Raw genomic sequence first — 13,826 nt, 5'->3', positions numbered from 1 at the left:
AGTGTGGAGATAAGATCTCCAAGCCAGTGAAAACTAGGCCAAAAAGCAAGTGCGGAGATAAGACCTCCTGATCAGTAAACAATCGAGCCAAAAGGCAAATATGGAGAAAAAATCTCCTACCCGACGAAGGATCAAATTAAATGGCGAATACAGAGATAATATCTCCTGATCAATAAAAATCAGATCAAAAGATAAATATGGAGATAAGATCTTCTGATCGGTAAAAAATTAAGCCAAAAGATAAGTACGGAGATAAGAACTCCTGACCGATGAAAATTGGGTCAAAAAGCAAGCATGGAGATAAAATCTCTTGATCGATAAAAAATTAAGTCAAAAAGCGAGTATGGAGATAAGATCTCTTAACTGGTGAAAACTGAGCCCAAAAGCAAGTGTGAAGATAAGATCTCCTAATCGATGAAAATTAGGCCAAAAAATAAATACGGAGATAAGATCTCCTGATCGATAAAAAATCAAGCTAAAAGATAAAAACGAAGACTAAAAAGTAAGTACGGAGATAAGATCTCCTGATCGATAAAAAATCGAGTCAAAAGGTAAATACGGAGATAAGATCTTCTGATCGGCAAAAAATCAAGTCAAAAGATAAATACGGAGATAATGGTGAATACGAAGATAATATCTCCTAACTGATAAAAATCGGATCAAAAGATAAATATGGAGAAGAAATCTCCTGGTTGGTAAAAAATTGAGTTGAAAGGTAAATACGAGATGAGATCTCCTGATCGATAAAAATTAGACGGAAAAGCCAGTGCAAAGATAAGATCTCCTCGTCGGTAAAAAATCAAGCTAAAAGGCAAATATAGAGATAAAATCTCCTGACCGATGAAAATCAGGCTAAAATTCAATAATGAAGATAAGATCTCCTAACTGATAAAAAATTAAGCAAAAGGACAAATTCGGAGATAAGATCTGCTGACCAATAAAATTCGATCTCGATGGCGAGCATCTCCTAAACTGATGAAAATCCAACCTTATGAAGTTACTTACTTTCCAATCTAATCGAAAAATTATCACCTTGGATATAGGAAGTGACGGACAAAGTATTGGTATACTAAACCAGTCCTAAGTCATGTGGCATCATCATATGAGATAAAAGAGATATCAATCTCAAAGTGTCAAATTCCAACAAATCATTTATCGATAAGTATATTCAGATCGGTGTTTTACCGACCTAAATAAAAGACACTCTGGATCTATATCCGGGATGACGAGTCTCAGCTGACAAAGAAATATTCAGGTCAAATATTTACCGACCTAAATCACGATGTCTCCTATATCCGAGATGATTACTATGACTAGTCTCTATTTCACTCCGATCATCTACCAAAGTAAACTATTATATTGACGGACTTAATCATTCCACGAATGCTCGCGGTGGTTTTTGCAATCAAGCCACCGCTAGCTACAATCTCATATACGGTTGGTAAGTATAACCAAGTGTGATCTCATATCCAACTCATATGCATAGCTATATGCCAGTCCATTTACAAGTGGCTCTCAAACTGTCTAACAAACTCTTCTAATGACCTAACAAACTCTGGAACGACTTCCTCAATCCCTCTATAAATAGAGGATCAGGGATCCTCCATCGGTAAGTTTTGCTCTCTGAAACTAAGGAAGACTCTGTCGATAGGAAACCAGATCAGAATCTTAGTTCCTACCTAGTCCTCCTCCAGCTCCATTCGATCTCTCTTGCTCTTCCACTCTTTTCTACCTCTATTCTCAAGACTCAAACTGATTTAAGCAAAGGGTCAAGAACCTGAAGATCCCTATCTGATTTCTTGACTGATTTTGTAGATTAAAAGAATTTCTACCGGATCGCAAGAATCATTTCAGTCCAGCCTCATTCAATTCGATCCATCCTACTTCAGATTTTTAGCCTTGTAGCAACAAGAGAGATTAGGCAAAACAAAAGTCATATGGGATGGGCACTATAAAATATCATATAAGATATTTATAGTTTGTCATATTTCTTTTAATATCAATCTTAAGGATTAAGTCTAAGTCAAAAAAATTTTTCTAAGTTATTAGTTCCATGATTAAGGTATTCTTTTTTTTTCATTTTCAGCACATACTTTTTAGCGATACATACTACAAATGAAATTATTAGTCCCGTGATTAAGGTATTTTTTTAATTTTTAACACATACTTTTTAGCGATACAAACTATATGATCGTTTGATATATACTAAATATATATAGTCAGATAATATATACTGTAAGTTTTTTTGATATACATCATGTAATGATCCAATACATACCTGTAGCTAAATTGATACATAGCTTACTAAACTTAGTATTGACTAGTACACAGTATATGACTAGTTGATATACATCTAGCAAAATATTCATCCGACACTTCCATACACATCTCTAGATAAAATGATATATTATTTTCAAAATATAGTACTCATAATACACAGTATATTAGTAAATGATACATACTAGACGACTAACTAATATATACTGTAAGCTTTTTTGATATACACCAAGCGATGATCCAATACACACTTTACAAATAAATTGATACATAGTTTATCGAACTTAGTATCTATCCGTACACAATATATAGTTAGTTAATACATATTTAGTAAAATATTCATCCGACGTTCCAATATATACCTCTAAGTAAAATAATACATGATTTTAGTAAACTTTTAAATATAAATATTTAAAAAAAAAAAGAGATTTGGAAGAGGAAAAAATAACTTGAGGAAGACCTTAAAGATAGGAGAGATGGCGTATGGGGTTTAAAAGCAGAAAAAGAGATTTGGAAGGAAGACTTTATAGATGAGAGAAATGGCTTGATGAGAAAAATAATAGATAGAGAGACTTGATGAGAAAAAAAAAGAATATGGATGGTCACGAAAGATCTCTCTCGTGCATGCATTTTATTTTTTTTTATTATTTTAGTTATGAAATTAAACGATTCCATTAGTAGGAGAAATTCAATCTCTATTTGACTTCTAAATTTTCTCTTTAAAATGCGAAAAAAGAAAAATATGGCATGAAACTAAGTCGGCCCCATATGATTTTTGTTTGATGAGGCCCGCTGCTGAGATTGAACTTGCATGTGGGCTCAAGTACGGCCCAAGAACTGGCCATCACGTGTTATTTCCTTGACTTTTCCTTGTCCAACAAAATGTCTTGAGATTCTGCAAAGCTAAACATTGTGAGTAAATCTCACATGGATTGAAAGTGAAAGGGGAAAATCAGAATATACATGTGGTTTGGTGGAAGAATCTATATGCGGTTAGTTGCCAGCACCTATCCATCATCCAGGAAAATAACAACTCGCAACAATATCCTATAAAAATAATTACTTGAGATTCTTCTGCCATTTGTTTTTTGGTTGATCCCAAAAAAATTTATAGAAAAATTTAAACAGCAGAATCAAAACTTAAGCCTAGATAAAAGTAAATCTAGATGGATCACTCTACCAAAACGTATTATCGAACTACCTCGTATTCCTCTCTGTCTCCATTAATTAATTATGCAATATAATTTTTTCTTAAAATTTCTGTAAAATCTAAAATAGAAGACGAAAAAAGAAAATGATGGGAAGGATACGCCACTTAGGAGGATTCAACCATCCCACTTCCTCCAAAAGGAAATTTGGATTATCCACCAAATAATTAAAAAAAAAAAAACTAACAGCATAGCACTCCCATCAATCACCCTCCCTCGTTCTATGGTTTAAAAAGTATAATTCTTTGTACACAACACAGACAATGTAGAAAATCTAACGTAGAACACACTGTCTTATCCGATTGATCCATATAGTCACCACTTTCCAATGCACATTTAATATTTATAATTTTATTTTTTTATTTAAAATTTTAAATAACAAAAATATCCATATTCTTTACAAAAACTATGATGTCCTATATTTATATTATGACATCCTACGTTCAAAAAATCATATTTTTATCCACAAAATATCATAATATACATTAGATGTCATAATTTTTTTTAAACAGAGATATTTTCGTCATTCAAAATTTTCAAACGAAAAAATAAAACTACAAGACATTAAATATATGTTAAAAAATAATTAGACAAAAATATCTCCTCCATATTATGATATCTTGAATCATATTATAACATCCTACATAAAGTCATAATTTGACGCAAGATGTCACGATATACACAAGATGTCGTAATTTTTTAAACCATATTATGATATCTTGCATATAGTAAATCATAATATATCACAAAATGTTATAATTTTTTCTGAAGAACAAAGATATTTTTAATATACAAAATTTTTAAACGTAAAAATAAAATTACAGACATTAAATACATATTGAAAAATAATGACTACGTAGGCTAATTATATAAAACGATACATACACCGTCCAAGGTGCACAAAAAAATTTTTGATTTAAAAAACATGCTTATATACCAAACAAAACAAGCAAAGATGGACAAGAAGATCAGAGATTAAAAAATGAAGCTTTCAAAAAATAGTAAGGCCCACAAAAATCACCCACCTCACCAGCCCCATTGTTTCCATGCCAATTGATTTAATTCTCCTTCATGCTAACTTTTTTTTTTCTTTTTGATTACTCCGCATTTCACACGAAATACTCTAGGTTGAATGTATAGAAACATTAGATTTTAATGCATTTCCTAGAACCAAATTCACATCAACTCCTCCAAGCATCCTTGCATGGGTGGATAAAATACATCTTGTATTTCAATATCCAGCTCTTCCATCCTGATACACCCAAATGCCCAAAGCTTTAGCAACTTAACAAATTTAGTTGCCTTAATACCATCTTGCAAAAGCTTTAACCACTCCTAAAATTATAAATATTTTCCCCATAAAATTTCTGTGCGCTTGTGCTTTGCCAAACAAAAATTGCATGAAAATCTGAATGTTTCCAGGAACCACCAGCAACAAATGGAAAAGAGCACCAAAACTCTTATTCTTGGGCAGGGGCACCATTTGATGTTGCATCCATTGGTTCAGTTTCAGCTGCGTCAGCTCCGCCTTTCTTCCCTGAAAAGTGGCACAAAAACAGCGAAGACATAAGACGTTGGCAGTTGGCACCACAGTTCTTCTCCACGGTTCTTCATTAAACTGAAGTTCCAACCAGGGAGAACACTGAAGACAGGTGAGGCACAGAAATTTCCCCGAGTTGGCAGAATAGGTTAAATATTCAACTTCTCTTGTTTATCATATGTCCCTATTGGGAAAACCCACAAATCCATCTATTTGGATTCTGCATAACTTTTAAGTCAGTTGGCATAGAGCAATAAAGGCCATGTACCATAACTGCTAAATTATACCTGGAATTCCAAATCAACAGTTTGCGTAGTAATGCAGATAGAAACTTGTGAGGACCATGCATGATCAAAAGGATAAATATGCACTTGGGATACCTCTCTTCTTCTTTCCTCCACCCTTCTTTTTGGTCTTTGTTCCCAAAGCTAGCCATGCCTTAATTTCAGGATCATTATCAATGGTTTTTGTAGGCTGCAACTGTTGCAATGGATGGGAGGTAATCCTGTCTGACCCATTTGGCATTAGCAACACCGTGAACTTAATGTGAGCAACAAGATCTCCTGAAACACAGCAAGGCAACTGGTCAACCCACCGGATGGAGACAATCTGCAAGCAGGTAATGTTCTGCAGGTATTTGCAATATGCTATAGGGGTTGACCCAGATAAAAGATAGCAACAGTTTACAGGACACTCAGAGTAGCCAAAGTAAGGCTTGTTTCATTATTCAGAAAATGCAATACATAAATTGGGAATTACTGCAACAAAAAAAATGGAAAACAATGAAAAATTTACATGCAGATGCAATATTTCTTGAACAAACAGTTTCTTACCAAGTTTCTCGTGCAAAACAGGGTATGGTTGCAAAAGCTCATGATTTACACATTCTACTAGACCAAGCCGAGCTCGTTTCTCTTCCAAAGCCCTGCTACCCCAAACAAAAAAGAAGGAAAGAAAAAGAAAAAAGCATTATGATAAATGGAAACCAAGATTAACATAATGAATGGATGAAGTAATGTACCTTGCAGTAAATGGCATGATTGGAAATTTCTGGTTTATTTCACTAAAGATGAATCTTGATGACTTCATTTTCAGGTGATAGTTTTTGTCCACAGCTCTCTTATAAATAGTAGTTTGCTTCTCGTCCAAGAGTTTAGGCTGCAAAGTGAGGGCTTTATCAGCTGCATCTACTATATGGATAATAACCATAGGATGGTACAAAAACAAGGGAGAATTACTGTCGAATTCAATTAGAGATTTGGAACTTCTTAAGTTGGAAGAACTTCTTACCTTGCCTTCACCTGTGCTGGTGACTATATCAACTGCATATACTTCATTTTCCTCAAATTCTGCTTCATCAACTCTAGCCTCAGGGTTGCTTACACTAAGAACGACTTTGTTTCCATCGATCACAAACTGTTTGAGCTGATGACTAAGAACTCCTTCAACAATTTTGCAATCATAGGCAGCAGCTACCTTTTGAATTGCTTCTGTGACATCCTTATTCTGTCACAAGAATAAGCATAGAAGAAATTGAAATTAGCAGAGTGGAAGAATTGCATGAGAACAAGAAGATCTGCAAGAAAGTGGAGAAAAAGCTTTTAAGATCTGTTTAAGATAATTGCTCATTATCATAGAAAATTGGACAAACCACATCAAAACAAAATAATATATAGAAAAAAGAAAATCACAAGTCCTGATATGCTATTTTACACAGTGTTTGGTTGTAGTCATAAAAGGAAGGATAGAAGAGGTTGGAAGAATGGATGGCCTATGTCCACTATTCGACCCAAAAAGTTTTAGAAAGGATAGATGAAAAGGAAGGAGAGATTGTTCATCCATCCTGGCCCACCAATTTGCATTCTCCCGGATTGGGAAGATGCAAAGAATGATGGATAAAGCAAGCGAGGGATGGATTTCTACATTAATAATTTTATCCTTAATTCATTTTTTGAAAAAACCTTAACACTTCTCCTATTTTTCTATTTATATTCACTATTTTTTAGTTAACTATTTATATAAAATTAGTTAATTGTTTAAATTAAATTATAAAATCATTAATTTATAAAATCATTTATTTAATTGATTAAATTAAAATTAAATCTTTATATTTTTTATATAATTATAAATTATAAAGATTATAAATTTGTATGTTGTCCTACTTTTTTATTATCAATAAATATTATAAATTGATAATAATAATACTCTTTTATCAAAGAATAGTCTAATAAAAATGCCATACAAATATTATTCATCCTTCTTTTCATTCCTCCTATACCAAATAGAGAAAGGAATCACTCCTATCCATCCTTTTATATTTCACCAAACATGAGAAAATGGATGGAAAATCCATCTATCCTCTCACTCATCCATCCTTTGTACCAAATAGAGGGTCAATATTCCATTCAAGTGCCCAATTGGACAATCAGCATTGAGTTTATAAAAAACAAACAAACAAAGAAGAAAGACGAAAACCTTTTAGAAATAGGGTAGTAAACTGTACATGAGACCAGAAAAAGTAAGTTGACAAAATTTTAGAGATATTCTCCCCCCACCACTACCCCCCGCCACAAAAAAAAAAAAAGACCCTGAAGAAAAAAAGAATCTTGACTAAGTTGCTGAGGCACATACTTTTGTGCAAATTATAACAAACAATCTCTATGGCTGTCCTTGTTATGGTTTGGTAAAATCTTATTCAGCAGAAATCGCAGTCGAAAATTACAAACTCATAGGATCTAAAATAGATTTAGAAATAGGATGCAATCTACAAATCATAAAAATTAATGCCAAACACATAAACTATATATCAGGAGTTATGTTGAACAATTGTAATCAAGTTGTATTATATTAAATGTTGGCTACAGAATGATATTTAGATTTCAAAGACATGGAAAAGCAAATTCTGTTCCATATATGCGAGTAGCCAATGATGATGTAGGCAACCACCAAAAGAGGAAACCAACAAAAAAATGGTCTGCCTTGATAAAGTTGCCTAATTTTGTAGAATCAGCTTGAAATCACAATCAATCCATCAATCAAGCCTCATTTACAAACATGAATAATAGCTAGAAAAAGATATCATGCAACCTGAGGATTGAAGTACTGGCACCAGTACCTTACAGATATGTTATGAACATAGCAACAATATACATTTCATGGCAATCAAGGTTAAAAATTACAAAGAAATGACAGGGTCTATATAGATTTAGAAATAGGATGCAATCTACAAATCTTGCCAAATATAAAACAATCTATGAGGAGTTAGAATGAACAACTGAGATTGAATTGGGTTGTATTAAATGTTGGCTACAGAATGATGCTTGGAATTTCAAAAACAAAAGGAAAAGCAAATTCTTTTCCATGTATACAAGTAGCCAATGATAGCGTAGGCAACCACGAAAAGAGGAAACCAACTAGTAAATGGTTCATCTTGATAAAGTTGCCTAATCTTTCAGAAACAGCATGAAATCACAATAAATCTATCGCTATTAAGCCTCATTTGCCATGGACAATAGCTAGAAAAAAATAGTGTGGAACCCAAGGATTGAAGTACCGGAACCAGTATCAATACCAGCACCTCATGGAAATGGTAAGATACACAATGACAGAATACATTTCATGGTGCCAGAATAACAAAATAAGTGAAGTACCATGTGTTTGTGCAGTTTTATTATGGAAGCAAATTGGTGCCAGTGCCTCAGGTAGAATCTGTGGTACTTAAATCCTTGATGGAACTAAAGATCCATAGGCATATGCTTCTATACTCAGTTGAACCTTGTGCATCTTAATGTTCTAAAAAAATATCATTCTAAATAACCAACCTTCCGTAAGAAAAATATTTAAATCTTTGTTTCTAAACGGAAATTAGTGCTTCAAGCCTAGAAACAAGAAACCATGTGGAATAGTTGAACTTTGGCAGCAAGAAAGGAAAAGAGGAAAAATAGGCCGACGAAAGTTAAAAGATGCACAACATTACCAAACTGCCAATTCACTAATGCTAATTGTCATGCACCACTCATAGGATATTGCATGGGTATAGTGGTCAAGTAAATTATGGAATTAAACAGAACCGGTGTTGCATGGCAAATGATGACCATTCCACGTGAAGTCCACAAAAACAAAACTAACAAACATCCCATCAAGGTTTTAAATCCCATGGTACGGAGGTGTCTCAATATCTCCATAGAACGGGATGCCCCGCTATCTCATCCCATCCTGACAACCGTCCGACCATGCATCCCGATAGATATCCTCTTTTTCTCTCCTCTTCTTCTTTCATGTCTTCCATTTTTTTCTTTTCTTCCTTCTTTTCTTTCTTTTTCTTCTATTTTCCTTTCTTTTCTTTTCTTTTTGTTTCATTTTTTTATCCCTTCCTTTCTTTTTTTTTCTTTTTCTTATTCTTTCTCTTTCCTTTCTTCCTTCTTTCCTTTCTTTTTCTTCTTCTTTTCTTTTACTTTTTTCATTTCTTCATCTTCCTTTTTCTCTTTCTTCTTCTCTCCCTACATGAATGGATTTTGGAGTCCCGAACCCGTCCCGATCCCATTTTCTCACAGGAACGTGACGGAATGGTCGGGACGCCCCCCATCTCGCTGGGACATAAAACCTTGCACCCCATGCTTTAGCAAGTTACACCAATTGCTTCTAGAAGATAAAATTATAGTAGTAACAAAATATGGAGTGCTTGGTCTAACATAAATAATTAAAAATAGAGGCTCGAGATCTCAACTAAAATTTTCATAATGCTAAAATCACAAACCAACAAAATGTAAGGTTCAAGCACATTAATCAAAATTATTAGTACTAAAATATTCATAAGCCATTCATCAAGATTACTAGCAAACCATGATCTCTCACTACCATAAGTATTGAATAAAAGAAAGAAAACATGTGCTTCCAATTGAATAAGTCTAGCTCAGTTTCTTGTGCCAAAACACCTGAAACATAGGTTGGATTTTACAGTGTTATCACCTTGAGTGTGGTTGTAAACATTGTTGGAGGTATACAATTTAAGCATTAAAGGAAAAGGAGAATGTGTCATGTAACATTCAGACCATTGTGACTCTAGGATATCTATGGAATGATTGGACAATCAGAACCATATCACGAAATGTCAAGAAATTTTACTTCCTCCAATGACGAAAAATCAGAAGCCAGGAAGCAAAATGCATAAAACTCATATTTCATATCATAAGCCAAATAATACACGTTGCAACCCTTGACAGAGGATAGTCACCTTCACTGGAAAGCAGTTCGCAAATGGTTTGTATTTAGTAATAACCAATAAAAGATAAGCACATGAAAAGAAAAGCCTAGAAAATAACTATGTTAAAATGGTGACCAATAGAGTAACTATCACACATTTAATATGCATGTCACAACATCAACAAATCATAGATCATCATCCAGAGATACTTGATTCACTCAATGAAACATTATAGGGGGAAATCTATGAAGCAAGCTACAGTTGGATGCTTGATAAAACAAGCTCCTTGCAACTTACACTGACAAGTACTGGTGATTTTTTCTTTTTTCTGTTTTTATGTTGTCAAGAAACTTTGTTTTCGAACTACCCTAAAAAGTTACAAAAAGCAACAAAAAGAAAGCTTGAATCTCATTAACAGAAGCAAAAAAAGGTTAACAGCAACCATTCCTTAAGAAACTAATGGAATAAAATCTATAGCCAAAAAAGAAGGAAAAATAAACTTGTGGCACAAAACATCCAGCCAAATCAAATTCTAATAAAAACTTAGAGTATTCACTCACATTGCAGTTTAGGTGCAAGAATGTTTTACAAATACAAAACATTCCGAGATCAAAAGTTTTGAATCATTGAATGGAAAAGGTATATTAAAAAGTCAAAGCAAAATTCAGAAATATTCACATTAAAATTAAAATAAGGATAAAAGGAATGCCCTATCAGAGTAACTATGACAAAAGCATCCTTGGATGTAACTCCATAGCTTTCAAAAAATTATTCCTCATTTAGGGACTAATTTCAATGAAAGGACAAGGGGGGACATGATAATCAAAACATTTTAAGCTAACCGATATTTTAGCAAAAAGAAAAATATTTGTCAGCAACCAAAACCAGTGTTCTGAAAATCCAGAATGGGTGGCCAGTGAAAAATAATTTGACAAGCACCATCTGGCAGGGAGATATAAATTGATATTAAATCTATACAAATCAAGTCATACATACCATTGACTGCACCAAAATTACCTCCACGGTGAGATTCTTTTGGAGTGAAGAGGAATGAGGCATCCACAAATTTGAAAATCTAATATGAGCACAACCTTGATGCACATCAACTGCTAAAAAGTCATCAACTCTACTATAACCTAACGAGATCCTTGTGCATGCAGGTTAAGCTTTGTTCTATTAATCAAGGACAACCTCCTCTCTAAAATACCTAGCAAGAAATGGTTTAAGGTGGCATAACAAAGAAGCATATCCTAATAACTCATAAAATAAATCAGCAGGCTATCATATAGCACTCTGATGGGAGAATGAATTTTCTATTTACATTTGTTATTTAACAACTGCCTCAATATTCAAGAGTGATGATCACAATGCATGCAAAAAAAAATGAAAAGCGGAGTATGGTTACAAATGTTAAGTATATGACCAAAAAGGAGAGGACCCATGATTGTCTTAAGTTTTGCCTTCTCATTAACCAGCAATCAAAGCATCACATTCATTTATGTGTATCCCAATGCTGGTGTCCACCATAAAAATGTCATTACATATTGAGATCTGCGTAATTGCACAATATCTAAGTTATCTAAAGCAAGATTTAGTGCATGAAAGATACAAGTGCAAGTCCAGAAAAGCAGGCATTTCTTTTTCTTTTTCTTTTTAAGAAAAACAATGGAAGTGTTTAGGAAGCAGCTGCAAAAGCAGGTTGTCGGAGAGAAGGCGGCACAGAACCTAGGTAGAAGTTTCCTACAACTAAGTACACAGCTATCCACCCATGACACATGTTACACAAATTTATATCTATAAGAAACAGAGAGTATATTAAATATCATGTGCCTTACATTGTGGCTACAAAAATCCAGTTTTTTCCAACTTCATATGTATTAGAAAAAATGGAAAAAAACATTCCAATTCCTATAAAAGAAAGGATACCTTTTTCCCAGGCCTCACAAGCCTCAATGCTACTTCCGCTGCAGTGTTAGCAGCTGCAATTACATCTGCAGCCCTTCCCGTCACCGGCCCTTCCTGGAGGACATGAGTGTGCGCCACTACTGCAATAAACCCATCTATGTGGCATCCCATATCACTACAACACAAAGAACAACGCATCCCATATCACTACAACACAAAGAACAACACAAGTAGAGATGACTCGATATACTTCTACTAAGTTGCTCAAATAAGTACCAACTATCATGACTAATTCATACATTTTAACAATGTCATTCTCCTCCAAAACCGTCTCATCTCCTGCCAGAGGCGAGAAATGGCACACGATGTTATTCACAGAGATGCACGTTGGGAATGCCAAACCCCTCTCTATCTTCTTCTTCACATTTTTGTATATGTTTCCCGCTTGCCTAGTGCCACCATCAAGATCCCAACCTTCTTATAAATTTATCAACAGTACTATGTATACAACAAAATGACATTAAATAAATATGTAAAAAAAAAAAATAACTCATAGATAGTAGAGAATTACTCTCTGATAAACGCATCGCCTTTCTCACAAATATCTACGATCTTCGCCTTGGGCTTGCACTCAGACACAGCCAGTTGGAGAGCCTCTGTTTTCACACCAAAAAATCGTCATCTTTTTAGAACTTTAGATAATAAAGACCCCAATAATCATCCGAAAATCAAAAAAAAAAAAAAAAAAGGAAGAGAAAACTAGGGGATCGATCACGAATCGAACAGGAAGCAAAGAGGGGACGAGATGAGATCATTACTGCTGACGATATCGGCCGCGCTCTTGTACTTGGTGACGACGTCGGGCGAAGTGAGATCGAGCTCCTCCTCCTTCGCTTCGTCGTCCGACATCTCTCTAAACCCTAAACCCCTAATAATTGTTCAAAAATCGACAAAAAAATCTTGATACAGGAGAATCAGCGTGCTATGAAGAACAGATCTTTACCGGAGAAATCGAATGAACCAAACTTTTCCGAAATTAGGGTTTCTTTTGGTGAGAAAGACGAGACAACGGCTTCCTCAAGGACTGCGGTTACGTGAAAGGACTACCAGGGGTGAGAGAGGAGATTTTGGCGTTACGACACCTGGCCAGGGAGGTGGCGCCGTAAGCGATGAAGAGCGGCCTTAGGGCATCGGCTTGGCCTACAGTTCATCGCAATTTATATGTCTGAGCACGTGCAATACACGTGCTACATAAGACATATAAAACTCCATACTCTGGCCTATCCTTTTTCTTTTTTTATTTTTCTTTGGCATTTAATACGTTTCTTTCCATAAAGAAATTACACAAAAATAGGATAGGTTTGCCGAGAAGGAATTTGTTTGTTGATGTTTGAGACTGAACTTCAGATGCCCCATTTTCCTGATTGACAAATTTATTAGTTAAATGGTAAGCAGGCACTACAGCTTTGCCGTGGAAAGGTGAGTGAGGGATGATGATTAATTATGATTGTTCTCCTAGATGATTAGCTAATCAAAGTACACCTTCACTGAGAAATTGGTATTGAAAAATCATAATCTTAGACAAGATTTAGAAATTAACTAGTGCAACTAAATTTGTTATAATAGTCACTAAATTAGTTAAATATCATAATTAGAATGTTTAAAAAAATTATAAAATAAAAATATTTGTTGC

The 13,826-nt window shown here is 34.3% G+C and overlaps 1 protein-coding gene across 3 annotated transcripts; it reads right to left on the bottom strand.

Annotated features, from left to right (window-relative positions):
- Positions 1–4,620: 4,620 nt before the first annotated feature.
- Positions 4,621–13,325, bottom strand: LOC105034086 (ERBB-3 BINDING PROTEIN 1). 3 transcript variants are annotated; one of them, XM_010909109.4, is made up of 10 exons: positions 13,137–13,325; positions 12,952–13,053; positions 12,705–12,789; positions 12,433–12,582; positions 12,155–12,308; positions 6,316–6,531; positions 6,047–6,183; positions 5,859–5,950; positions 5,406–5,588; positions 4,621–5,022 (listed from the first exon to the last, which is right to left on the bottom strand). In XM_010909109.4, the coding sequence occupies exons 2-10, from the start codon at positions 13,040–13,042 to the stop codon at positions 4,946–4,948; spliced, it is 1,185 nt and encodes a 394-aa protein (XP_010907411.1). In that variant the 5' UTR covers positions 13,043–13,053; positions 13,137–13,325; the 3' UTR covers positions 4,621–4,945. The 3 variants fall into 3 exon arrangements, 2 of the variants coding, with proteins under 2 accessions (XP_010907411.1, XP_010907412.1); XM_010909110.4 differs by having other exon boundaries at positions 12,952–13,061; positions 13,137–13,323; XR_830092.4 differs by having other exon boundaries at positions 4,693–5,022; positions 5,313–5,588.
- Between the last annotated feature and the right edge of the window lie 501 nt (positions 13,326–13,826).

The sequence above is a fragment of the Elaeis guineensis genome, chromosome 10, assembly GCF_000442705.2.
Source record: "Elaeis guineensis isolate ETL-2024a chromosome 10, EG11, whole genome shotgun sequence".
NCBI lineage: Eukaryota > Viridiplantae > Streptophyta > Magnoliopsida > Arecales > Arecaceae > Elaeis > Elaeis guineensis.
This window is presented reverse-complemented; position numbering and strand designations above follow the sequence as displayed.